Source organism: Citrus sinensis, chromosome 4 (assembly GCF_022201045.2).
Source record: "Citrus sinensis cultivar Valencia sweet orange chromosome 4, DVS_A1.0, whole genome shotgun sequence".
NCBI classification, from domain to species: domain Eukaryota; kingdom Viridiplantae; phylum Streptophyta; class Magnoliopsida; order Sapindales; family Rutaceae; genus Citrus; species Citrus sinensis.
Genome location: NC_068559.1, coordinates 27,611,283 through 27,635,041, shown reverse-complemented (window position 1 = coordinate 27,635,041; position 23,759 = coordinate 27,611,283). Strand labels below are relative to the sequence as shown.

The 23,759-nt window shown below is 34.9% G+C and overlaps 5 protein-coding genes across 8 annotated transcripts; 2 read left to right on the top strand and 3 right to left on the bottom strand.

Moving 5' to 3' along the window:
* Positions 1-248: 248 nt before the first annotated feature.
* LOC102609775 (WRKY transcription factor 72B) lies at positions 249-3,872 on the bottom strand. Of its 2 annotated transcripts, none has more exons than XM_015531710.3 (4): positions 3,688-3,872; positions 2,199-2,570; positions 1,902-2,015; positions 249-1,453 (listed from the first exon to the last, which is right to left on the bottom strand). In XM_015531710.3, the coding sequence occupies exons 1-4, from the start codon at positions 3,811-3,813 to the stop codon at positions 545-547; spliced, it is 1,521 nt and encodes a 506-aa protein (XP_015387196.1). In that variant the 5' UTR covers positions 3,814-3,872; the 3' UTR covers positions 249-544. The 2 variants fall into 2 exon arrangements, with proteins under 2 accessions (XP_015387196.1, XP_006483224.1); XM_006483161.4 differs by having other exon boundaries at positions 252-1,453; positions 2,199-2,753; positions 3,688-3,871.
* A 3,698-nt stretch (positions 3,873-7,570) lies between these two features.
* LOC102610089 (single-stranded DNA-binding protein WHY1, chloroplastic) lies at positions 7,571-10,871 on the bottom strand. The gene is made up of 7 exons (XM_006483162.4): positions 10,600-10,871; positions 10,366-10,466; positions 10,107-10,199; positions 9,390-9,484; positions 9,225-9,298; positions 8,668-8,756; positions 7,571-7,983 (listed from the first exon to the last, which is right to left on the bottom strand). Exons 1-7 carry the CDS (start codon positions 10,829-10,831, stop codon positions 7,864-7,866), a joined length of 804 nt encoding a protein of 267 aa, XP_006483225.1. The 5' UTR covers positions 10,832-10,871; the 3' UTR covers positions 7,571-7,863.
* A 199-nt stretch (positions 10,872-11,070) lies between these two features.
* LOC102610409 (uncharacterized) lies at positions 11,071-15,576 on the top strand. The gene is made up of 8 exons (XM_006483163.4): positions 11,071-11,307; positions 11,417-11,472; positions 12,815-12,977; positions 13,178-13,266; positions 13,601-13,733; positions 13,986-14,078; positions 14,785-14,887; positions 15,038-15,576. Exons 1-8 carry the CDS (start codon positions 11,146-11,148, stop codon positions 15,451-15,453), a joined length of 1,215 nt encoding a protein of 404 aa, XP_006483226.1. The 5' UTR covers positions 11,071-11,145; the 3' UTR covers positions 15,454-15,576.
* A 289-nt stretch (positions 15,577-15,865) lies between these two features.
* LOC102610706 (uncharacterized) lies at positions 15,866-19,936 on the top strand. Its single transcript, XM_006483164.4, has 13 exons — positions 15,866-16,034; positions 16,115-16,176; positions 16,448-16,513; positions 16,635-16,707; positions 16,969-17,039; positions 17,202-17,303; positions 17,753-17,842; positions 18,000-18,074; positions 18,334-18,366; positions 18,553-18,630; positions 18,736-18,792; positions 18,903-19,015; positions 19,608-19,936. The coding sequence occupies exons 1-13, from the start codon at positions 15,980-15,982 to the stop codon at positions 19,627-19,629; spliced, it is 897 nt and encodes a 298-aa protein (XP_006483227.1). The 5' UTR covers positions 15,866-15,979; the 3' UTR covers positions 19,630-19,936.
* Positions 19,937-20,375: 439 nt separating this feature from the next.
* Positions 20,376-23,591, bottom strand: LOC102611011 (AP2-like ethylene-responsive transcription factor AIL5). Of its 3 annotated transcripts, XM_015531773.3 has the most exons (8): positions 23,174-23,591; positions 22,538-23,041; positions 22,295-22,377; positions 22,105-22,113; positions 21,815-21,977; positions 21,643-21,693; positions 21,474-21,550; positions 20,376-21,350 (listed from the first exon to the last, which is right to left on the bottom strand). In XM_015531773.3, the coding sequence occupies exons 2-8, from the start codon at positions 22,768-22,770 to the stop codon at positions 20,761-20,763; spliced, it is 1,206 nt and encodes a 401-aa protein (XP_015387259.1). In that variant the 5' UTR covers positions 22,771-23,041; positions 23,174-23,591; the 3' UTR covers positions 20,376-20,760. The 3 variants fall into 3 exon arrangements, with proteins under 3 accessions (XP_015387259.1, XP_052295709.1, XP_006483228.1); XM_052439749.1 differs by having other exon boundaries at positions 22,538-23,591; XM_006483165.4 differs by having other exon boundaries at positions 20,379-21,347; positions 22,538-23,586.
* Positions 23,592-23,759: the final 168 nt, after the last annotated feature.

Below are 23,759 nucleotides of genomic sequence, written 5' to 3'. Positions count from 1 at the left end.
TAATTTAATCTTACGTACCACCATCCTCTTTTATCTACACACACTGCATAATGACTTTTTCTCATTTGATCTATGAGTTTTTACCACGATCCTTTTATAAATATTTTTACTACATAACGACTTTCTCACTTGATATTTGTTTAGTTTTTTTTTCTTTTAAGCAAAATATAATTAGATAAGAAAGTGAAAATAACTTAATTAAGAACAAATTAATTTTGGGTGTTATAATGTATACTCTTCATCTGTTAGAAATATATATCTTTCAACGCTATCTAACAAGAAATATAACAAACATGAGAGTATACATATATATTAAAGGATTTGATTGTGAGTTGAGCCGAGCTCTATTTATTCTACCGTTATTGAGAATTATCGAAAAAAATTAAATCTTAACCTACACTCTGTTAAACACAAAACATAAAGTAAAAAATTGCATGAGAGTGCAAATTACCAGAAATATGTACTAGCCAGCTTGGTCCTAATTAAACAAGATGGGTCCACACTGGTTAGTTTTCCTTTGTTCTTTCTCTATCGGCAGGGCTAGTTATATCTTAACATGGTCTTTGACTTCAACTGGAGACCCTAAAGCAGTCTTAGACGCAGAAAATGGCGGTGAATTAAGTGGGAAAATAGACACAGCAGGTTGCTGATGAGTAGATGAGGGCAAGTACTTGTCCAAAAGGCTAGATGCAAACCCTAGAGTACCATTCTGGGCTGATGAGTCGGCAGCCGATTTTATTGAAAAATTAGGTTTACCCCACTTCATATCCAAGCTAGAACTCTCACCTGGGCCTCCAACATTCTGCTGACCGATGTATGACGAGATCGCAGCTGCTAATGCCGATTGGAAATTAGGGTTCGAAGTGATAATTTTCGTTGTAGCAGCTATAGTACTTTCTGTGAGAGACTGTACTTGAGGAATAGGAGGAGGAGTACGCGGGTTGTTCATCGTTTGCATATATGGTTTGTAAATATGTTCTTGAGCTGGTTGCTTTCCCAGATAATTCTCATAATTATTGGAATAGCCACTGCTCCAAGAAGTTTGTAGAGAATTTGTAGAAAATGGGGAGGAAAAATTGAGAGACGTCGATGAAGAATTATATCTTGGAGCTGAAGAAGAAAGCCTATTGAAATGAGAGAAAGTGGCTGGTGCTGTGAGATCAAGAACGATAGTTGGGTGAGCATTGGTGTTTGAGATAGAAGAGCTAGAGAAATTAAGTTGATCATGTGGTCTTGCATTTTCGGAGAAAATGAAGTTCAATCCGTGGAGGTTGGGTGGAGTAGACACGGAAACTGAGGTTCCAAGTTGTGAGGTTGATGAACGGCATTGTAGCATGGAAGCAGCGGCAGATGTGGTGGAAGCCATGGCTGTGGCCGAAATTGGAAGTGGGTGGTTATGTGTACCTTCGTAGGTAGTGATCAAGATGGACATGTCCTCATGCCATCTTTGTACCTGAAACATACATACATATATATATTAGATAAGGTTAAATAAAAAATCAGTATAACGGTAATGAATGATAGAATCACATTATATATATTGAGAAATTCTTTCTTGTTCGTAAAGATGATATGTGTTTCAGACATATTTCAAAAATTTTAATATAATTATTAGATTACAATAATAATGAATTTCTTAAATTTATTTCATATATAATTAGTTTCTTTAATAATTATTATTATCAGATTCATAAGCTTCTAAAAATAAATTCTCAAGTAAATGAATAAATGATAACACATTGACCTTTTCTTTTTTTTGGGGGGGTGGTGGGTTAAATGTTAGGTAAGCATGCATGTAGTTTTATAATATCTAAGAAATCACGCCAAGTGAAAGGGCATGCTGATAGAAATTCATTGTATCAAGAGTTTCAACTAAAGTGGGCAGCAAACAATTAATGTACCTGTTTTCTGACAGGGCAAGTTGGAGAGATTGTGCAACGGTAGTATGCCCGAGGGCATGGATTCCCTTTGGCTATTTTTTGTCCATATTTTCTCCATTGGCATCCATCATTCATCTATGCAGATAAAAATCCATGTAGGCAAAATAATGACATTAATATTAATTTAATTTGTCACTTAATAGAACATCTTTAATTTGTTCTATGTCAATATTATGTAATTGTAACACGAAACATCTTAATTTAATCTTGAAGTATTTTCTTTGTTGGAACTAAGAGGTTTAATATATATATACTTACTGTTGGGGTGTCGCATCTAGCTCTAACAGAAACCCTAGCTTTCTTTAGCTGGGCCTTTTGGAAGACCTCTTCATCTTGATCATCACTTCTCTTACTCTTGATATTAATCTTGCTTGGCGACCATATCTCAGTTGGCTCCTGTTCCTTCAATTGTTCACAAGTAGTATTTGCAGGGCTCGGACGATTCTCAGATTCTCTTGAATTACTACTAAACTCAAATCTGCTGCAGTCCAACCCAAGTGCAAGCCCTTCTTTATCGTTCTTTTCATGCCCATCACTCAAATTATTGCAAATCTTTTTCTCATCCTTCTTAGGCTGCGCTGATGTTCTCCCAAGGCTAAGCAAAACGAGTTCATCAACTTCTTCATTTTCCTGATCATGATGTGTAGAAATTTTATCTTTAGACTTTTGAGCTTCTTCTTGCTGAAGAATATCTAAGAAATGCGATTGTAAAGACTGATAATCCTTCGCCATTTTTGATAACGACAGCTTTAACTTTTCGTTTTCTTCTCTAATCTCTCCAACTTTGGTTTTAACTGATTTCAGCTTCTCCTCCTATATTGATCGGCAACAACAAATTAAAGCCTAACTAAAACTCTGTGTACATATATAGTTCAGGTTAACTATAATCAAGAAATTAATTAAAAGGTTGTCCAATTTCCACTTGTTTCGATTCCAGTTGACTTAGTCAGCCTTCTGGAATGGCTTTATAATACATCTAGTCCTCAGTGATCAGATATATCATGGTTTAGGTTTAATCATGCCAATATTATTGGCTGCCAATTTGGAATTAGAAAAGTTGCTTATTCATTGGACGGTATATATACGCTAGCTTGATCGGTGCCCACGTTTACAGCTAGGGTTCTTTGAAAATTAAAGCTCAGTTACAAGCCTTCGAATGTTCGTTTTTCTTAACAACTTAATTAATTAATAACAAAGTTAACGTATAAGTTTAATTTCCTTTGCCAAACAAGTTTTGTATTAAATATACCAACAGAAACTTTAGTTCGTTTTATACAAAAGCTCTCGATCAGCAACGGCACATGCAATTAAATTCGCTTCTAATATAACTATTTTGAGATGTGATTTTTAAAAAATTATAATTCTTTTGTTTTACATATAAAATGCTAAAATCCTAGTATCAGCTATAATTAAATATGCAGCATTATATCAAGCAAAAATATGAATGGGAATCTAAGGTTCAAGGTTCATGATTATATGAAGTTTTATGGACTAAAACCATAAGGTTCAAGGTTCATGATTATATGAAGTTTTATGGACTAAAGCCATAGCTAAAAACATCTAAGAAAGAAAATAATTAAAAGATGCAGGGCACAGAAGAATTATTTGATGATAAAACACAAAATTAATCGATTTGTTGACGAAAGAACTGCTTCTGTTGAGAAGTATTTGCTTCAAAAAGAAAAAAAAAAGAAAAAAAGAAAAAAAAAATGAACAGCTAGCTACCTAGGTTAAAGTAGATGATCACCTTTTGAATTTTTGCATGAATATGAACATGAACATCATCTTCTGCTTCTTCTTCACCAATATTTTCCTTTGTTTCTTCCTCTTCACAAGCTTTTCCAAAAAGAGACTTTTCCTTCCTATTCTCCATTGCCTTTCTTGACTTTCTTTTATTTCTAACACGCTTTGCCAATATATCTTTAATTCATTATGGAAACTTGGCTTCTTATATATAAAGAATAAAGGCCTCAAGATTTTGACTTTCTATATTAAAATTCCGAACACCAGCCGTGGTTACTTTTTTTCTTTTTTTTTTAATTGTCAAACAGCCCATATGCACACCCGTAGAAGCAACATTAATTCAAAATTTCACGTTTAATATTCAATACATTAATTAGAAGAAAAAAAAAGGAAAAATTTTCAACGTTCCATGTTCATGAAATACGATGTGAATTATGGTCAAAGTTCATGTGCCCTCAATTTGACTCCAGTGACGATTTGGGGAGGGGTCCTTCCATTGCAGTACAGTGCTTAAACGACTATGAGATAGCAGTCCAATTTGGGTGCCACGCCAGCTGATGAAGCGAAAGTTGCGCTTCCTTTGACCATAGACACTCTAGATGCTGCTGATGTGGCGTTTTTTCATGCATGGAAATTAGAATCTGCATATTGATATACTTTTTAGTTGAGTTTAGGGCACTATACGTGTTATTATTATTATTATTTTCTGAAGGGACATAATTATATTAAGTTGAAATAGCTGTTTAGACAAGAAAAACTAATCCTCTTTGATCGAGTTCATTTCTTGTAATTGGTGTGGGGGTTCAGAAAGGTTGTCAAAGCCATAAGAAATCAATTGAAATACAATTTGTATCATACAAATCGCACGGCGTTTGAGCTTTGAAAAAGGTCTTAAATGGCGTGTTTGGCTCTGTTCAAACTTCAAATCACTTATATTTAATTATTTCCCGGCTCTTTGATTATGATTGAAAAATTGAAAATTACCTCAACTGTAGGACCGTTTCCAAACGATTAGTTATAATGGGTTGCACAACTAATAATTGACCTTCCATTAGTAAATTGAACTATAAATATACTTTTCTTTTTTTCTTTTTAGAGTCTGAATAAGGATGAGAAATTTTATCCAGTAAATACCAACCCTTGTCTCTTATCATTCACAAATCGCTTTACCACGACCTGCTCAACTATGTCCAAAAAGCTTAAAATTTTGAAAAAACCCAGTCAGCAGTTCAAATTAATTATTTGTTGAACTATAAAAATGATTTCCATTAGATAAAGATATAAATATAAAGGCAAACAAATGTAAGGTGAATTTAAGGGAAAAAAAAAAGAGAGAAAAAGGAAATTCCTGATCCAACAGGGCATTGTGATAAGCTAGTGAGTTATCTCAACTACTAGAGCTATTGCCATTTCAATCTTTTAAGAGCCAATATCAATGAATCCATCCACGTTCCTTCCAACATTTTTTTAAGGTTTTTTTTTTCCCCCATAATTTTAGAATCAGAGTCTGCAACTTGCACAAATTGTTTTAATTTTATAGCAATTAATGTTATTGTAAGAATGTTGCACGTCTACAATTATATATATATATATATATATATATATAGACACATATGCATATAGATACACATATACATATACATATATGTATGTATGTATGTATGTTAAAATTATGTATAAAAGATGTCAATTGATAATTAGAGAGTGTTATGTTATAGAATGGACGGTGAAAAACTATAGGAAAAGTGGCTGAGAGCTAGTTCTTTCTATTGGTTTCATTATCTTATATTAATTTGTCAACATCAGGGATGCACTAAGTCTACGAGGACTTAGAATATTAGATGCATAGGTCATAAGATGTTTAGTTGAGAATTTGGAAAAGGAAAAAAATTCAACAGTAGCTCTCAACGCAAAAAAAAAAAAAAAAAAAAAAAAGTAAATAGAGTCCTCAAATTAAAGAAATTTGAGAACCGACACATTGAAAGATTCAGCAGGTCTTTACATAGATTTTAAATATACATTTTCAGCAATCAGCTCTCTTGACCAAAAGTTGTCTTCATATACGTGTAATACTTTTCCTGTTGCTTCTTATTTCGATATATCGTTGCTAGTTTCAATTATATGCGGTGCGCACGTACACACACACACACACACGAAAGAAGCATAATATCAAGATCAAATTCACAATGATCTTCTGAATTTTGATACATCACCTAAATATCATAAATATAGAGCCAAAAGATAGCATCTCTAGTCCTTAAGAGTTAAGACATGCATTGAAACTTGAAAGCTATATATTATGGTTTCACATTCATGATATATTTAGTGATTATAATCTCTCTCCTGATTTATTAATGTTTTTCTCTGACCTTTTAAAGATGTTATTCTGCCATGTAGTTCTTAATTAATAATAGTTTATGATAGATCTTGGTCCTAAGGGTGCCTAGAAACATGCCCTGAAATGGGTTCCAAGCAATGGAAACCTCCAAAAGCATAAGCAAGAAAGCTCCTTGATTTAACTTCATCTTCGTCTTAAGTCAATGATGCATACTCGATTATAGCTAGCTATATTGTTACACTTCATTTAAGCATTTTCATATTCTTTTTAATATAATTCTTAGCTCATACAATCTAAAAGATCAACTGTCATTAATAAATAAATCGTATACGCTGCTGGAGCCTGTCGACAGCTAAATATATCAACACTATTTTGAAGGTCCACATGCGATTCCAGTAACCGGAAACTCATAGATCTCAAGTGTAAACAAAACCAAGTGATTATTATTTAACTTTAAGTCAATGACGCTGATCTAAGTTGTTGAAAGTAAGTATCCTCATCTTCGCTCAGGGTTTATCTAAAACTTCATCAGCATTTTAAATTAAAAGTTAATTGCATCTTAATGAACTTGATTGGATCTATTATTATCATCATATCACCCACTACAAATCTGCACCCTACCCTTCTGTTTGTTTTCGTCAAGTCTATATAACATATGGTCATAACAGTTGATATATATGTTCATGGAGGTCTATATATTCCTTTTCAGTGTTCAGACTATTATCATAGAGGTCCATATCACTATTAGAGTTTGCTGAGTGTGTAATTTGATATTAACATTAATAAAGATAGAAAAATTTTAATTCACTTTAAAAAACACAAGGACCAACAAAAAAATTGATGTCCCAATAAACAGTATATTTTGTCCAAGGAGTTGCATCAATTCTCTCTGTGCTATCTCATAACTCCAATGAACATATGGTTCAAAATATGTAAACTAGCAGCCCATACGTCAGTTGGAAAAGGCACCAACATTCAACATAGGTAGGTTTACCAAACTAACCTAAGTCATTTATTAATTTAGAGTCGATATAATACAATATTCTCATGACGTTTCCTGAATTAAAATGTAATTAACGAGTCTATAATTCAGTGAGATCAGTACAGCCAATAAGCAAATGATTAGGAATCAGTTATACTATTATTAACTCAATAACTAGAGCTGTGCATCCCCACTCCAAGCTACAATATATAAGTTGTAAATGTCAACTAGTTCAGTTTATCCATTTGATCGACTGCCGCCCTGTCACTGATCATCTTTGCTTCAAGTACTACTGTCCATAACTACTTTGAAATTGTCAAAAAAGCATTTTTCAAATTGCCAAATCATTTGCAATTTCGTCTTGCTTTTCCACTGTAAAATAAGCAAACAACACAGGATTTATCTAAGATACGCTTAAAATGCATTATGGGAACATGTTATTATTGTCTACAAGGAGGACCAGTATTATCGATTGTGCAGATGGTCTAGAAGTTTCAAAAGATCTGTTGTTGAATTTCCACTCCACATAGTGATATGAAGCGCCAACACAGACCACAACATCAATCCTGCTTCAGAATAAAACAATTCAATCCTATTTCAGAATAAAACAAATCTTAACTTCTTACACAAGGTTGCTTCCAACCAGCTAACTTGTAAGTAGTTGTCAAACATACAACATCTTTACAAACAGCAAATGATTGGCCCTTCATCCTCCCATTACAGCAGTAAAAACATGGAAACACTGGACGTAAACAAAACTTTTGGGAGGATTTCTACCATAAAAATGCACATCATGAAAGGGCTTAATCAGGTCAAAAACCCATCATTGCACCTTGATTTCAGGAATGCCTCCTCTGCCACTACCTGTTCCATTCATAGTCTCCTCCATATCTGGGATTGGCATTATTTGTTCGGGCTGTATCATCAGCTCTTATGGTGCTTGCATAGGCATGCCAACCTAAGAGGTATGGCAAGATAAACTGCAGAGAATAAGAGTCAAAATGCATTATAAACAACTAATGAAGGTTAAAAACGGTGTGCCACAACTCTAAACTCTTACTCTACACTGTGTCACTGTCAATAAGAACTCGCTAATGTTGGTGTTTCTATTCACAAACTCAATAAACCTTGTCAATTTGACCCCATTTTAATAAGCTTATCTACTCTCTATTAGCCCTGTAGAACCCCACCTATGGTGTGGATTATCTCGTGACAATTTCTTGTAAGCGGAGTTATAAGCAACAACAAGCAAAAACATGTTAGAAATGAAGTTTAATTGATCTCTAATCCATCAATCTTTCCAGGGAAATTACATGTTAACATGGCTGCCAAAGACTACAAAGTTCTTCATTTGAGAGAAAACTCATTTACCCGAACAAATATTGGTCACACATGTCAAATCACTTCAGTTAGAAGTTAGGACCAACCAGCAAGTTTTCTCTATTTCCTTATTTCTCTGCTACAGTATCAAATTATCAATCAATTATAGAGGTTACTGGATGTAGTTGATTAGACGGTGATGAATCTAAACTGATAGAAATCTCCCTTACGTATAGTTTTTGAAGTACTATGATTTTCAAAAGCATCCTAAGATCATAGGCAAATCCATATCTTTCTTTGCCATTAAATACACCCAGAGAGATAGAGAGGAGAGCACATCATACGTTGAAAGCTGAGACAAGGACTGTGTACTCTGCTCTGGTAACTGGAATGTAAATGCTCTCATCCAAATTGATAAGCTTGTTTTGAACACCTTCAAATAGAGGCCATAACACAAATCAGAAAGAAGGAAAACTTATATATATATCGATCAACTTTCCAGCATATATTCAAGTTATAACTTCAGAAATGTTAATTTATCACCTTCTGACCGCTGGGTAGAAATGCGATTTAGTAGACAAAGGTATTAACAATTTTGTTCAGGTATGACAAAAAATTGGGTCAGATTTGGAGAGGAGAACAAGAACCATTCAACAGTGAAAATAAGCCAACCACAAACAACTTATAGCTACACAGGACATATTTATTCTTTGACAAGTGTGACATATCTTTACAGCATAACACTTCACATGATTCTAATTTTATGATGTCTAGAACAGGAAAAATTTTGCCAGGCAAGGATCTGCAAATTCCATAAATCACAAATTATCATATATCTTATCATCAAAGAGCAGATAGTCTTCCAAATTCACTGCCAAGAGTTCAAGGAAAAGAGCATTACTGAGGTTAAAGAAGTGGCCAGAGCCATCTGGAAGTGGCTCCACCTTCAACACCTTCCTGACCTTGCCTTCCTCACTACATAGTATGAAACTTCAATTAGAATCTATATTGAAATAACACAACAATTATAGTATGCAAGAGAGCTCATCTCTACTCCTGATGTTACCTTTTTCCCTTAAAAGGATCATGGAAAAATTCACATGATTCTCTAGCACCAAGGGCAACTAAACTTCCAATCTCCGTCACCGACAGTGAGAATACCTAGAGACATGCAAAAACATACATTCACACAAATGAGAAATTGGTTTCACCAAATTCAACAGCAAACTTGATCATGAATCTAGGAGGGGGACAAAAAAAAATCGCTTTTTGGTTATATTTCTAAACATGACGTGGAATATTCACATAAGAAAACAGAAAAAGTACCCAGTTTATTACCACGCTTAAAATTTAGAAGCACAAATAGTGACCAAACATCAAGGAACTGCTTCAACCATTAACCAAGTTTGGATCTGAAACAATTACATCTGAGTCTGACCCAATTGTGAAATTGTCAATGCTGATCCATCAAATTAAATGCTAAATCTGAAAACCCAGAGCGGTCTAAATCAACAGTTTTAAAGCAAAGCTTTTCATTCATTTCTTCATAAAACTTCAAGTAATCACTTACAAGTTCACAATAAAAGCATGGTGCTTTAGACAAAATATCAGCCAGCATCACATTCTCTAAACAAACAGTAAATTCTATTTCTTGAATAAAAATCCAGTAAATTCTATCCTTAAAGATTCCAGTAAACTCTAACATGTAAAAATATTGAAATTTCCAGAACAGTCATTTCTTGTACTATTTTTATCCTCCTTCCCCCAGCTTCAGAGTGATTACCTGCTTTCTGCTCCAATCATATTGTCGAACACCAGCAGCAGGAGCAAACTGTAGCATCACGAAACCTTCTCTGGATAGTTTAACTGCCCCTGACTGCAATTCAACAATCACAAGCAAGCAATCAAAATTTTTAACCAACGAAAAAATAAAATAAAATCCAATCACCATAAACACATATGGCATAACTTAACAAACACATTCTTAAAATGAAAAAAATAATTTATCTTTTTGTAAAGGCAAACTTGAAGGTAGGCATTACATCTAAAGACACAAATTCCGGTCCTCTAGGCTCCACCGTAAGGGCTGCCTTCCCTTTGTAAATCGAATGACCCACATAAACCCTCGTCGGCAACGTTCCAACTGTACACATGAAACAAAAATCCACACACGTACTGAAAGTTTAAAAGTTTACAGTTTATTTGGCTACTGAAACATTTGGGGAACAGAAAAAAGTACCAAAAAGTTTTTTTTTTTTTTTGCCACAATCACTCACCAGCAACGTCTGTTGGAGCATATGAGGAGTTGCTAGGGCTGGCGCTGAAACTCTTTTGTTCATAGTACTCTGACTGGCGGCATTTAACATAAAGTTTCTTCTTTTTGATTGAGGTACTTTCAGTTACAGAAATGGAACCAAAGCCGTTGCCTTTTGAATTGGATAAAGAATGAAAAGGGCATAGTTTAGGGTTGAGGGTTTGCGAAGATAGACACTGAAGCTGCAACATCATTTCAATTTTTGCGAGCGTCGAAAATACCGGGATTAGAAGTTTGGAGAACTTAAAAAGGATGAGAAATGATATCCTGGTCCACGGTCCATGCTAATAACACTGTACTGTGTTAATAAAGAGACGCCACGTTGACGATATTTATTTGCAGACGTGGACTCCGCTTATGCTAATCTGCCTCGTCGTTCATCGCACAAGACACACAACCGAAATGAAAATTATAACAGCAGGCTTACTTGTCCATTTTACCACCACATATATTAGAAATCCCATGATTACACAACCTTCCGTCTGTCGAATTGAAGGATTCATGAAAGATGTCGTCAATTTGTTGTTCTTTTGGAGTCATTGTGACTCCTTTGAGGCACAAAGACAAACGTTTCTTGGTTTTATATCACTCCAAGAGAAGAGTCAGCTTCAGTCCTTGCTCTATGAGTTCAACTAATGATGATTCAGTTGCAGTGCCCAAACAAAACCAGGCATGGAAATCACCTAATATGTTCTGTTTCTGAATTTAACACTTCATGTTTTGTTTCCGCACATATTTCTTTAGTGCTTACTACTTCTTCTGTTTCTTGTGATTGACAGTTGGGTTATGATCCTTCAGAGGAGCTACTTGGGCTCGGGGTTGATTTAAAGCCAAGGTTTATGCTCTTGTTCTTAAATAGTTTTATTTCTTTCATCTCATCAAAATGTGAACTTATTCTTGCATTTGGAACATCCTTATTGTAAATACATAATTTGTTTGCTAACAATTGTTTGGCGTAGTTCATGCCGTTTCTGTTTTCACACTTATAAAATTAGGCCTTTTTTTAGACCTTTATTTTTGTCGCCTTTCCTTTCCCCCTAATGCAGAGAGGATTTTACTCTATTTCTGATAGTGATATTGCCTACTCATTTTATTTTAGTTTACTGGTGTTCCAAATCAAGAGTAGGTTCCAAAATTTTACCTTCTTTTTCCATTGTCACTTTGAAGCACATGATAAGTGTTGGTGCAAATTTTGTCCCAACTTGTCTCATCACTTTCTTAGGTGATGAGAATGTCCTTGTCTAGTGATACTCTACAAACACAAGAAAATGATTAAAGGACCGGCTTTGCTGGCGTAAACCCTCCGACTGGCAAGTCAGTCATTGAATCTTTAGAAATATAAATTTAGAGAGAAAGAAAACTAGAGAGAGAAAGTCAGCATTTGCCCTCTTGAATCCCTTTTTTTCTTACCTTTTAGTGAGAACGAGGGGCATATGTATAGGCGAAGTTAATTTGACATGAGTCTTAGGTACTTTGATGGCAAGTGTCATTGTTCTTGTGACATTTGGCTACACTTGTCTTCTTGTGTCCATGTTGATTGACACATATGCAAACTTGTCTACGGATTAAAGGAAGAAGCGTTTTATTCTTAGGTTATTTTTACCAAGACTTTGGGATTGTAGGAACCTTGGCCCTTAGGAGGTTTGTCTAGGATAGGAGCTTAGGACCTGGGCATTTTTTGGGCTTTGAAATCTTACCTCCTAGTTGATTTATCATAGGTGGTTTGTCTTAGGATAGGAGCTTAAAACCTCGGCTCCTTTTGGGCTTTGAAGCCTTGCCACCGAGTTGATTTATCTTAGGACGTTTATCGATTTCTTCATGGGCTTTATAGGGACTGAATTTATTTGGGCCCTAACTGGGCTTATTCTATTTTTGGTCCAACAATAAGGATTGTGTGTCATTCAGGTTTATGGTTCTGCCTTATTTCATCAAGGGTATTAAAACAAGATAGAGTTTTATAATTCTGCCTAAATAATCATTTCTATCATCTTGTTATTTAAGACTTTCTAGTAGGTTATAAATCGACATATCTGGGCATTGTAGCATTTCTTGGTTTTTCTTAGCCGCTGCAGCTCTCTTCCATTCATGAAATGCTAATCAATAGCATTTCTTGGTTTTTCTGGTCTTCTCACCGACAGAAATGGGTATGTTGTCTAATATAAGAATATGTATTTCAGGAATGCAGCACCTAGCACACCAAAACCAAGGTCCTGGTTTGGTCCAAATGGTCAGTATATCAGAGAGCTTCCTTGCCCTAGTTGTAGGGGAAGAGGTTATACTCCATGTGTGGAGTGTGGAATAGAAAGAACCCGCTCAGATTGCTCTTTATGTAATGGAAAGGTACATGCTTATTCAAACCTCAGTGTTGGTCCCTTGTGAGTTCCCATTCTCTTGTCTTGTTTCTGTGGTATTCTCAAGGGAGTTCTAAATCAAATTATTATATTGATTAGGAAACATATAATTATTCATCTTTCCTTGTAAGATTTTTTTTTTTTTCATTTTTTACTGTTATTGCTGCCAATATTTTTCACTTATGACAGGGTATAATGACATGCCATCAATGCTCAGGGGATTGCGTCATATGGGAAGAGTCAATTGATGAGCAACCATGGGAGAACGCTCACTCAGTGTAACTTCTTAATATCCTGCTTTTTCATACTTCTTGGTCATCTAATTCAAAATTTTCACTCTCGTTGGTCTTAGTAGCCTTCACCTTTATTACGTCAAATTTTCTCTTCCTTATGTGATCACCAAACAAATGATCATCCATCTACAATCTCGTATTCAGTTTGAATTCTTTTAATGGTTTATGTAGTGTAAAACCTTGTAATTTCACTAGCTTATTGAAGGCTTGAAGTCTTCATATCATAGTCCATTCATTTTTTGAGTGTATGTTACTTCTGAAAAGAAATATCTTTCTTCCTCTCCATTTTATTTATTTATAACCCTGTCCTTTTGTCCAGTTCTCCCCTCAAAGTGAAGGAAGATGATGAAGTAGACAACTTAGAGATAAAAGTGGGTGTGAAGAAAAAATCAAAGCGTGTCTACCATTCACCACCTCCTGAAGTTGGACTGAAGATCAGCCGATCCCTAAAAGTTAGTTGGCTGCTCTAATTGTATTTATCAAGTTATGTAGTAAACGTTACATGGTATCTTTTGCATATAAATGCATGCCATTACCGTACAACGTCAAAATCCTGTTATTGTTACACTTGTGCTAGTGCTAAGTTTTGTACATACATATGCTTTACATATGTTTACTCTTGAATGTTATCTTTATAGAGTGGTAAGGACTTCTGTATATTGTCCATTGAATTTAATCTTCCTTATTTAGTTGGATGATTGCAGAGTCTTAATGCCAAAACTGGACTATTTACTAAGAGAATGAAAATTATCCATCGTGATCCTAAGCTGCATGCACAGAGAGTGGCTGCAATTAAGGTATGGAATGTTATGATTTGCATTTCTAGAATTTTATGGTTGTGTGAGAATGGATAACTTCATTTGTCTTGATATCTTAAACTATGAACATACGCCATTTGGATAAATAATCACAAAAATAACTTCCATCAATTTCTATGCCTGTCATATTCCAACAGAGACTTAGTAAACAACATATTGTTTTGCAGTAAGTTTATTTTGAATGAAAACTACTAATGTCTTCAATAAGAGGTGTTTTAGTATTCAATTATACCTCTTTTTACTGGTGATGGTTTCTTTTTGGGGTTTTAGGAGTAATAAAGATAATTTCAATCCTCTTTGTCTGGGATGATATCTTCCCTAACACATTGAGGTGATAAAGATGATATCATGGCTCAACATCAGGAATGGCTAGATATCAAGGAAATTTGTGAATCTTCAAGATTCATTTCAATATCTGAGTTTTGAATCTTTGAATCTAAGAGTTGGGGGATATACAAGGAAATGGATTGTCTTCATATTAATGATTTGAATACGTCAGATTTCTGCTTCTGTGATGGCTCTCAATTTTAAATGTATTTCTCAGTTGAAATGTAAAGTCTGAGATTATGAAAAAACTTCTAGTATAATTATGGGTAACCTGAAACTGAAAATGTATTCAACCATTAATTTCTGACATAATTGAAACAAGGAATGTCCTAACTCCTACTTGTTGCCTTTGATCTAGAAAGCAAAAGGTACTGCTGCTGCAAGAAAACATGCTTCTGAAACTCTGAAAGCTTTCTTTAGTGACCCAGAGAATCGTCAGAAGCGAAGTATTGCCATGAAAGGTGAGCTCATGTGCTCCTTAAATCGTCAGAAGTGGACTGTTGTCCTCTGCTTCCTGAGCTTATGCAAGTATCATGCTTTGGCGGTATTGCTGCTTTTTATTTTCCCTTTTTTCATCTGGATATCAACTGACTTTCATCTTGATGATGCAGGAGTAAGGTTTTACTGCAAGCACTGTGGACGAGAGGGGCATAGGAAATTCTACTGTCCAGAACTTAAGGATGGCTTGACGGATAGAGGGTTCAAATGTCGGTTGTGTGGAGAAAGAGGGCATAACAGAAGAACCTGTCCAAAATCAAGGTTGAGCTATCACAATGGTACAGTTAGTAAGCATCATCGATGCCAAATATGCCGTCAAAGGGGCCATAATCGCAGGACATGCCCTCAGGTAACTGGGGAAAAGCGGCATGATAATAATGGCCAAAAACACATTCCCACTTCTGCAAGTAAAACATGCACTTGCCGGTTTTGTGGAGAAAAAGGACATAATATAAGGACATGTCCCCGTAGAAATTTGGAGCAGCTGAAGTCTGAAGAAGCTAGCCAACAAGCTTCTTCATTTACGTAGATTGTACTAGGAACAGTTGATTGAACTATGGAATCTTGTTCTTGTGTAAGTCTCACTTTTGGGGTGTGAACTTTATATAGTGCATGGTTCAAGTATCAAAACGAGAAATTCATTTTTTTTTTCGATTGATAGACACTAATGGTTATAATTAAATAAAAAAAATTAGCCTAATTACACCATAAACTATTAATTTCCTCATTATTTATTGCTAGACAATTAACTGGTCGGATAAATTTTGAAGCAATTTAATGTGTAAAATAGTGAAGAGTGGTAATTGATGCAATAGCATTGGCGGAGCGATGGTCAAAATAACAAATAAGAAATGATGACGTGGCAAACGATTATTCATACAAATGGCCGCTAAGAAACGACATCGTGTATTACCGCCAAGTAAAGCTATAAACGTCAGCTGCGCCGCTAGACCAAAAAGTAAAACCAGCCAGCAGGTCGTGAAACCCAGACATCACTTTCTCGTCATCCTCCAATTCGAGTTAGGGTTTCTGACTTTCTCCAACCAAACAGAGCCATGGCTATGCAAGCAGGAATGAGCTTCCAAAAGATACTGATGTTAGCTGGTTTAGGTAATTACTTAATCTCTCTCTCCTGCTGTCTGTATTTTAACTTTAATGGCAAAGTAAGTGTCTTTTTTTTTTTTTTTTAGGGTACACTGGTACGATCTTGATAAAGGATGGTAAATTACCAGAATTATTACGGGAGCTCCAGGTATTGGTCCAAGTTTATTTATTTGTTTTGATTTTTTACTGTAATTTTTTTTTATAATGTCGATTTATAGCGGTTTTCCCTTTTCTTTCTTTTTTTAATAAAATTGGGTATTGTTTGTTTGGATCAGTTTGTTAGGGGGCATGCTATTTTTGGCCATTGAAAGCATTGGTTCTGTTTTGTGTATTTTATTAGCAATCAGAACTCAGAAGGAAATTCATAATTGTTGTCAATTATTTAATTCGTGGCTGTTAATTTCTATTTTTTTGGACAGTCATTGGTAGAGCGATTGTCAAAATCTGGAGAGCAAGATAATTTTACTGATGCTATTAAAGATCAGGTAATAAGGGACATATTGATGACTTAAATATCGAAATAGATTTACTTTTCATATATTCTGCAAGTTGTTTTTTTGTGTGCAAACTGAGTTTTTTTTTTGGTTCTTTTGGCACTCCTTACAGTTGAACCGGTTGAAATTTGAGTGTCAGCGGGCATCATCTGGACAGATATTTGTGCGTAATGAGAATTCTGGTGGTATAGTCTGTTTTTCTTTCTTCACTTTTTCTCTTGAAGAAAAAGTAAAAATTAATATCTTACAAGTTTAATTGCTTTATTTTTATAACAAGTGAGATTATGTACTGTGATCCATAGATGGCAATGCAGCCTTTTGTAATTTATTATAAAGCAAATACTGATAAACATAGTTCAGTCTGATTTTCATAACACAATCTACCTTTGTTCTTTGGTTTTAACTTGTTTATTTGATGTGCTTTTTCCCCCCTTGTGTTTTGCCAGGCAATGCAACTTCTCTCATGATTCCAGCTGCTACTTTGGGGGCATTAGGTTATGGTTACATGTGGTGGAAGGTATCTATTTAAGCAAACTCTGATATATTTACATTAGCTAACGTGGTTCTTAGTTTTTTCGGGAATTTTCCATTTCTTTAAAAGCTTTTGAAATTTTTCTTTTTGTTGATTTTTGATCAATTATGTGCTTTCAGGAGACTGATTTCTCTGGCTTGTGTTTAGGGTCTTTCATTTGCTGATCTCATGTATGTTACCAGAAAAAGTATGGCTACTGCTGTGTCAAACTTGAATAAACATCTGGAGAGCGTAACAGAAGCCCTTACAGTAAGTTCAGTTTCAAATCATGTGTGTTCATATATTGTATTTTCAGTTCAAGGACTTTCTGCTTGAACTACTTTGCTTTGAAGAGCATTATCTGATAATAAGTAATTAGGGAAAGAAAATTCTGGTTTTGATCTATTGATAATCAGCCTGTTCAGTGCTTGGTAAATGCATCATGATATTCGAACAATGTTTAGTTTTCCTGAAACTTATAAAATTTTATGTGCTTTAACAATATATGGTTTTTTGCATAAAAGGCTTAAGTAATAGTGCCCTTATCAAAGATGATTGTAAATAACTAAAGGAAAATATCCTAAGTATTTCTACTGTTCTTATGGGAGTGTTTCGTTTGAGAGGGAAGTGGCATTTTGTGCAATACTTGGCTACCCCCTTTTTCAGCATAATTGTGGAATACATTCCAATGATTTTCATCATGTTTTTTTGTTGACCAGGTGGCAAAGAAGCATTTGACGCAGCGTATTCAGAACCTTAATGATAAAGTGGAAAAGCAGAATGAGATCTCAAAGGATATTAGAAAAAATGTAAGCAAATATGTTTGATTTGGCCTTTTTTAAGTTTTTTGGAAGGAAGGGGAGCAGTGTAGTGTTAAACCAACCTAGAGTGGCACAGACTTTATGCCCTTATCATGGACATGGAAATGTAATGACACTAATACATCATTTTCATCTTGTAAAACAGGTTGAGGAGGCTTGTGATGACCTTTTTAAAGTTGAACATAACTTGAAGGACTTGCAGAGCATGATTTATTGTTTGGTAAGTTCTCTATTGTAAAATTCTTGAACTTAATGTGGTATCGGTGAGCAGCTATCTGGTGGTGTAAAACTGGCATTTTTAGAGTCATGTTACATCTTGCCATTTAAGACGGAGAGATAGAGAGGGAGTGTATCACTGATCCTGTTCTTTCACTAGATATAAGCCAACAATATATGGTGGACCCTAAACAATTTCTTAGACAAGATGTAGCTATGTATCAACTTTTTATATTTATTTTTTATTTTTTTCTTGATTACAGGATGGGAAGATTGATTCATTGGCAGATAAGCAGGTGAAACTTATATTTTGCTTTCTCTTATTTGGATATAAAAAATCCATATCTTAAATTATTATGATATTTGTTAGTTGCTTGTGCTATTTACATAATTGATGTAATAAATTGTGTGTTCTATTGTGAGTACAAGTCTTCAGTTTTGTAAATCTGTAAGCTGTACTTACGCAGATATTCTGATGACAGGATATAACAAATATTGGCATGTACCTCCTCTGTAACTTTGTTGATGGGAAAAAAGGGAGAACAACTGAAAGTATGCAGGTGGGAATTGTGGGTTACTTTCTTTATGACTCGAACGAAATCCCATCTGTTACAATGGTTCTACATTGATGCTTTCAATTTTATTGTTTGGTATTTTTCTTGCAGGAACAATTAAAACTTGGTGAGAAGGCTCGTCGTTTACTTAAAGCTCCAAGCCCCATGGTATCTTACTGAAATTTATTTAAAAATAATTAATTTCAACTTTCATTTGTATTAAAGAATCTGATTATGATTTCAAGAGGTGGGATATTGATGTTGCTTTCTATATTCAGGGTCTTAAAGAGATTACGGATTCTTTATCTGGAACCATCAGTCAGCCAGTGACAGATAGCATTAAGCCAGACAGTATCAATAATTTGGATGACCAGCAAAGATTACTCCTGAGGTTTGAATCTTGAATCTTTCCATATCAGGATACGCCCGTTCATATCTCATGTATTCATACAAGGACATGGGCAGAGAGAATATACATTTATCTGATTTCATGGGTGTCTGTCACCAATGATTATAGTTGTATATTCATTCATACACATACTGTATGATTAAGCTTTTGGTGTTGCACGCACTTGTTGTCAATTACATGAGAAGTCTTTCTACAATGCTTAGTTGCTGGGAAAATTGAGGGAAAAAGAAAGAACAGTACATCAGATATTCTTTTGTTATGTTATAATAACTAGGGAGGAAATGCAATTATGCGAGGTTTTTTGGAACCCCAAGTGTTGGTTGAGTGGTTAAGACCCTTGGATTCAACCAAGAGGTCGGGGTCTATGCCCTTTGTATTTTTCTTTTTCAGCATGATATTTTTTATCCTGCTAGATGGACATGCATTTCTGATGGCATTTAAATTTGTTGATGCTTTGCTCTTTTAAAGTTGATAAAGGTTGTGCCGGTCATTTTAATTTGTCAATGCGTTGCTCTTGTTGAAGTCGATAGAGATTGTGCCAGTCATTTTATTTAACCCATTTAATTATATGCAGGGCCTCTTCAGCATGGTATTGATGAAGAAAATTGAAATGAAGAGGGTGCTTAAGACTTCCATTTTAGTTTTAGCAGTCTATGGGCATGTTTTTGTATAATAAAATGGAGTTGCAAATACAAAAGTGTTGAAGGCTAATTGAGTTGTATTTTTCTTGTTGGCTTAATTTGTTTATTCAACCAGTTTGGTCTGCCGCCTGTCAGTATTGCCAATGCCAATGTGCATCCGTATATATAGAAAATATTGGATCATTTAGGTCTGAGGGAAGCTATATTTTTTTAATTTTATTTTTCTAATGATAAAAGCTTAAATGAAAGACTTGTCAATTTAGAGATCTGAATTATTTATTTATTTTCGATGTTGGTTTTACTTATATGTTTTTGGTGGAGTTGTGGGAGTATATTAGTTACGTATCGATTCTACTTTAGAAGAAAGACATGTACGATACAGTATGGTGGATTTGCAAGAAAGAAATGCGCGGCTAAATTAGAACGACTCTCTGAGCTCTCATGCAAGTGTATCTTCCTTAAGGATTTACTGTCATCAAATCGAGTAGAAACAAGATTAGTGTGCCTTTTTCATTGCAATTACGGTGTGCAACACTTGATAAGAATTTTTTTTTTTTTCTTTTCATGGTTAACTTATTTTCTGAAGAAAAATAGTGCACACTAAAGTATTGCTTCGCTGGGAATCTATGTAAGTGCAAAAAGTTTCTGCCGACCAGTGAAACGTAAAGCGTTAGTTTAACTTGATGGTAAGGGTGGTTTGTTCTTAGCAAATTTTAAACATTGAAATTTTGTTATGGATGTATGATGAATCATATACAAATAAAACGTACTAACACAATATTCATTCTCCGAATTTGGACTAATGGTTCATTATTCTTCATAAAGATGAATCAACTGCCCTTTTCTGAATTATTTGCTCGTAGATTACATGCATACACACAGAAAACATTGATGGTACAAAACTACAAAGCCATGGAGCAGTTGAAATCCAGTGCTTCTGTTCTTCCGGAAGACAAAAAGGAAACGCAGCTGGGTTTTAATGAAACAGTTGCTTGTTTGTTTTACTAGGCTTCTTTGAGGCACCATTTCCGGCCTTTAATCATGTCGTCTTTTGTGTGTGTGTTTTCTTTTGGGATAATACTTACTCTAAGCCATAAAATACATCTTGGAAGAGGGACATATGTATTGAACAGGATTATTGATGACAAATTCATCATACAATGTCTCTTCGACTTCATTTTTGCTGCCTATTTTCGGACCATTCTTCGTGTCGTTCTCTTCAATATTTACTTCAGCACTGTTATTTGGATTCTTCTCCACCAGCTCTTTAAAGACCGAAGACCTGAGGAGGAGGCTGAGAGCTGTTGGTGAAGATGACGACGACTTGGTGCAAGGACTAAATGGCAGTGATGACTTGATATTTGCTTGGAAACTGTCTTGTTTCTTTGGGATGTCCTGGTCTTGCAGTGGAAAAGGATTGGAATCGTTGAAGATTGATATATCAGTTATCTGATGTCCTTCCGTTAGAATGTGATTAGAGAGAAGGCTTGACGTCGGCGGCGAATATTCCAAAATTGGTTTTGGTTCTTGAAAAGCTGGGTTATGAGAGTTGCCTCCTGCTGCAGGTTTTAGCCATCTTATATATGTGCTTATATCGAAGTTGGTTACTGCATTGATCCCTCTGTGTTCAATTGCTGCGATATCATAGGCATGAGCAGCCTCCTCTTGTGTGCCTGCTTGTAAACAAATAATCATTTGGCTCAGTTGCTTAATTAATCAATTTGTCAACTCTACAATTTAATCTCAGATGACGTTCGGAGAGGGAACTAAATTAAATTAACTAATTAAAATTAGCTTACCGTAAGTCCCAAGGTAAAGATACTTGTTTCCGAAAACTCTCCCTATTCTTGCTTCCCATCTCCTATTGTGGTGGTGCCTGCAGTACGATTAAAATTTAAGATGCAAGTTTATTCACTTGCTATTAGCATGAAAAAGTTGTTATGAAGGAAGGTGACATGAGCAGCTTGCCTTGCAACTCCTCTGTACTTGGATACACCCCTGGAGAAACCACTGCTTCTCCTGTTAAATTAACCAAAACAAATTAAGCTTAATTATCAACGTCTTATATTTATGTTATATACTACAACCACCAAGCATGTTGAGAAATAATTAGCAGGGGGCGGGGTGCTGTATTAGTTACCTCCTTAATGTGGCCAAGTATTCCTCTCTCGTCACAGTTTTCATTATTTCAATTTCTTTTTCATATTCAGATACCGGAAAATTTGTAAAGGTTGATGTACCCCAGTACTTTAAGGCAGCCAAATCATAAGCTCTCGCGGCAGATTCTTCTTCATCATAGGCTCCTGATCATGAATTAATTAATTAACAATCACAAAACAAATATCGTTTTAGTATCTCTCCCTCTGCATCAAGTTAATTAATTAAATTTTGAGACGCTAACTTTCAAAGAAAGGAGATTAAGGTACCCACCAAGATAAACTGCTCCATGTACGTTGCGTCAGCAATGAATCCACAATCATTTCCAATGCACAAATTACAACAGATTAGAGAACTCTAGTAATTAATTAATCAGCAAGAAAAATACACAAACGTAACATACATATATGTACAATCATCAAAAGCTAGTTATAATATTAACTAATCAAGTTTCAAAAACTACCTTGTTTTCCCTTCTTTCTTTGCGTCGGATTCCAGGACCCTTTATCCCATAAATGAGCTTCATATCGCCCCGTCCATCGATGCCTGTTGTTTATTTTGCATGCATGCACGTACAAGTACATTCTTAATTAATTAACTAGTTTCAACATAAATATATATATATGTCTCAACAAAAACAACACACAAGATATCAGATTAATTTTATTAATGAACTAACAAAATCAAAATCTTAATTGATGATAACCTGCTAACTCCCCGATATTTGGAACTTCTTTTCACAGTGGTGGCTGCAGCAGCAGTAGTAGCAGCAGCAGCTTGATCTGCCTGCTGTTCAACTTGTTGATTAACATTGTTAAAGCCTATGCCTAATGAAGGGTCACGCTCACGCCGCCTTCTCTTATTAATAATACACGCAGGCACAAGCACAGCCTCCATATCCCCACCTCGACCACCACTCTTTACTGCCCCATTTTCCATGATTTCTATATATGTGTAATTAATTTCTTGCTTGTTCTCAGGAATTATTAGCTACTTAAATTAGACTTATTGCTTGATGTCTACAAACTCATCATGCTATATATATATATATAAACACACGTTTCGATCATATACCCTTTTTTTTTTCCTTACTGCTTTATATGTCGTCTTCTTGTTGCTACAACTGCTTCATCATCGATGGGACAAATGCTTGTCGATGATTACGGTATCATTTGAGACAAATTTGGGAGTTTCAGTACTCCGCTAGCCACTGGGTAAAATTAGAAGCTGCGGATCAGTAATAATTAAAGCATCACACAGAATTGACTCACACGTTTTATCGGCATTTTCTAGGCACCAAACGTCAATATGTATTTTTCAATAATTAACCTTAAGTACTCACTATGATAATCAGACCCCGTTTGATCCATTCGACCTGTAACTCAAGACACCACCGGCACTGCACCTTACACTCACCATATTTATTCCAATAGTACAGCCACACATGCATCTCAAAGGTAATTAGTTTCCAATTTTCACTCAGTAGGGTGGACTTTATTATGATTTTTAAAAAGAAGAGGGGTTTGACTGAAATCTACTCCTGATAATTTTGAGCAAATTTACTGTTTGACCGCTGTCCTTAAATGAGTTTTATAATATGACCCCACAAAGTTTATTGTTTCAGAATTATAGTCCATGTCGATTGTCGAATAAAATAAAGAGAAAATGACAAACACACCCCCAACACTTAGGCAAAGGGACAAAAACTCCCTTAATATTTCAAAAAAGATATTTATACCCTAATTTAATATAATTTTATCATTATACCCTTCTAACATATAAAAAATAATTATTAGAATATCTAATTTGTTTATATATTGTTAATAAAATTATAAATATACCCTCATTGCCTCATTCCTCTATTTAAAAATAAAATTGGTTATTAATACCCTAATAAATAACATTGAAAATTGGTTATAAATGTACAA

Excerpts from the sequence above, each read along its gene's own strand:
- LOC102610706 (XM_006483164.4), top strand. The coding sequence starts at position 15,980 with ATGGCTATGCAAGCAGGAATGAGCTTCCAAAAGATACTGATGTTAGCT. Across the intron at positions 16,514-16,634 it reads CTGATGCTATTAAAGATCAG|TTGAACCGGTTGAAATTTGA; the intron begins GTAATAAGGGAC and ends CACTCCTTACAG. Across the intron at positions 18,793-18,902 it reads TTAAAGCTCCAAGCCCCATG|GGTCTTAAAGAGATTACGGA; the intron begins GTATCTTACTGA and ends TTCTATATTCAG.
- LOC102610409 (XM_006483163.4), top strand. The coding sequence starts at position 11,146 with ATGTCGTCAATTTGTTGTTCTTTTGGAGTCATTGTGACTCCTTTGAGG. Across the intron at positions 11,473-12,814 it reads GGGGTTGATTTAAAGCCAAG|GAATGCAGCACCTAGCACAC; the intron begins GTTTATGCTCTT and ends TATGTATTTCAG. Across the intron at positions 12,978-13,177 it reads GCTCTTTATGTAATGGAAAG|GGTATAATGACATGCCATCA; the intron begins GTACATGCTTAT and ends CACTTATGACAG.
- LOC102609775 (XM_006483161.4), bottom strand. The coding sequence starts at position 3,813 with ATGGAGAATAGGAAGGAAAAGTCTCTTTTTGGAAAAGCTTGTGAAGAG. Across the intron at positions 2,016-2,198 it reads CTAGATGCGACACCCCAACA|ATGAATGATGGATGCCAATG; the intron begins GTAAGTATATAT and ends TTATCTGCATAG. Across the intron at positions 1,454-1,901 it reads CTTGCCCTGTCAGAAAACAG|GTACAAAGATGGCATGAGGA; the intron begins GTACATTAATTG and ends TGTATGTTTCAG.
- LOC102611011 (XM_052439749.1), bottom strand. The coding sequence starts at position 22,770 with ATGGAAAATGGGGCAGTAAAGAGTGGTGGTCGAGGTGGGGATATGGAG. Across the intron at positions 21,694-21,814 it reads TACTTGGCCACATTAAGGAG|GAGAAGCAGTGGTTTCTCCA; the intron begins GTAACTAATACA and ends TTAATTTAACAG. Across the intron at positions 21,551-21,642 it reads AAGTACAGAGGAGTTGCAAG|GCACCACCACAATAGGAGAT; the intron begins GCAAGCTGCTCA and ends ATCGTACTGCAG.
- LOC102610089 (XM_006483162.4), bottom strand. The coding sequence starts at position 10,831 with ATGATGTTGCAGCTTCAGTGTCTATCTTCGCAAACCCTCAACCCTAAA. Across the intron at positions 10,200-10,365 it reads CGGAATTTGTGTCTTTAGAT|TCAGGGGCAGTTAAACTATC; the intron begins GTAATGCCTACC and ends GTTGAATTGCAG. Across the intron at positions 8,757-9,224 it reads TGGCCACTTCTTTAACCTCA|GTGTTCAAAACAAGCTTATC; the intron begins GTAATGCTCTTT and ends CTCTATTTGAAG.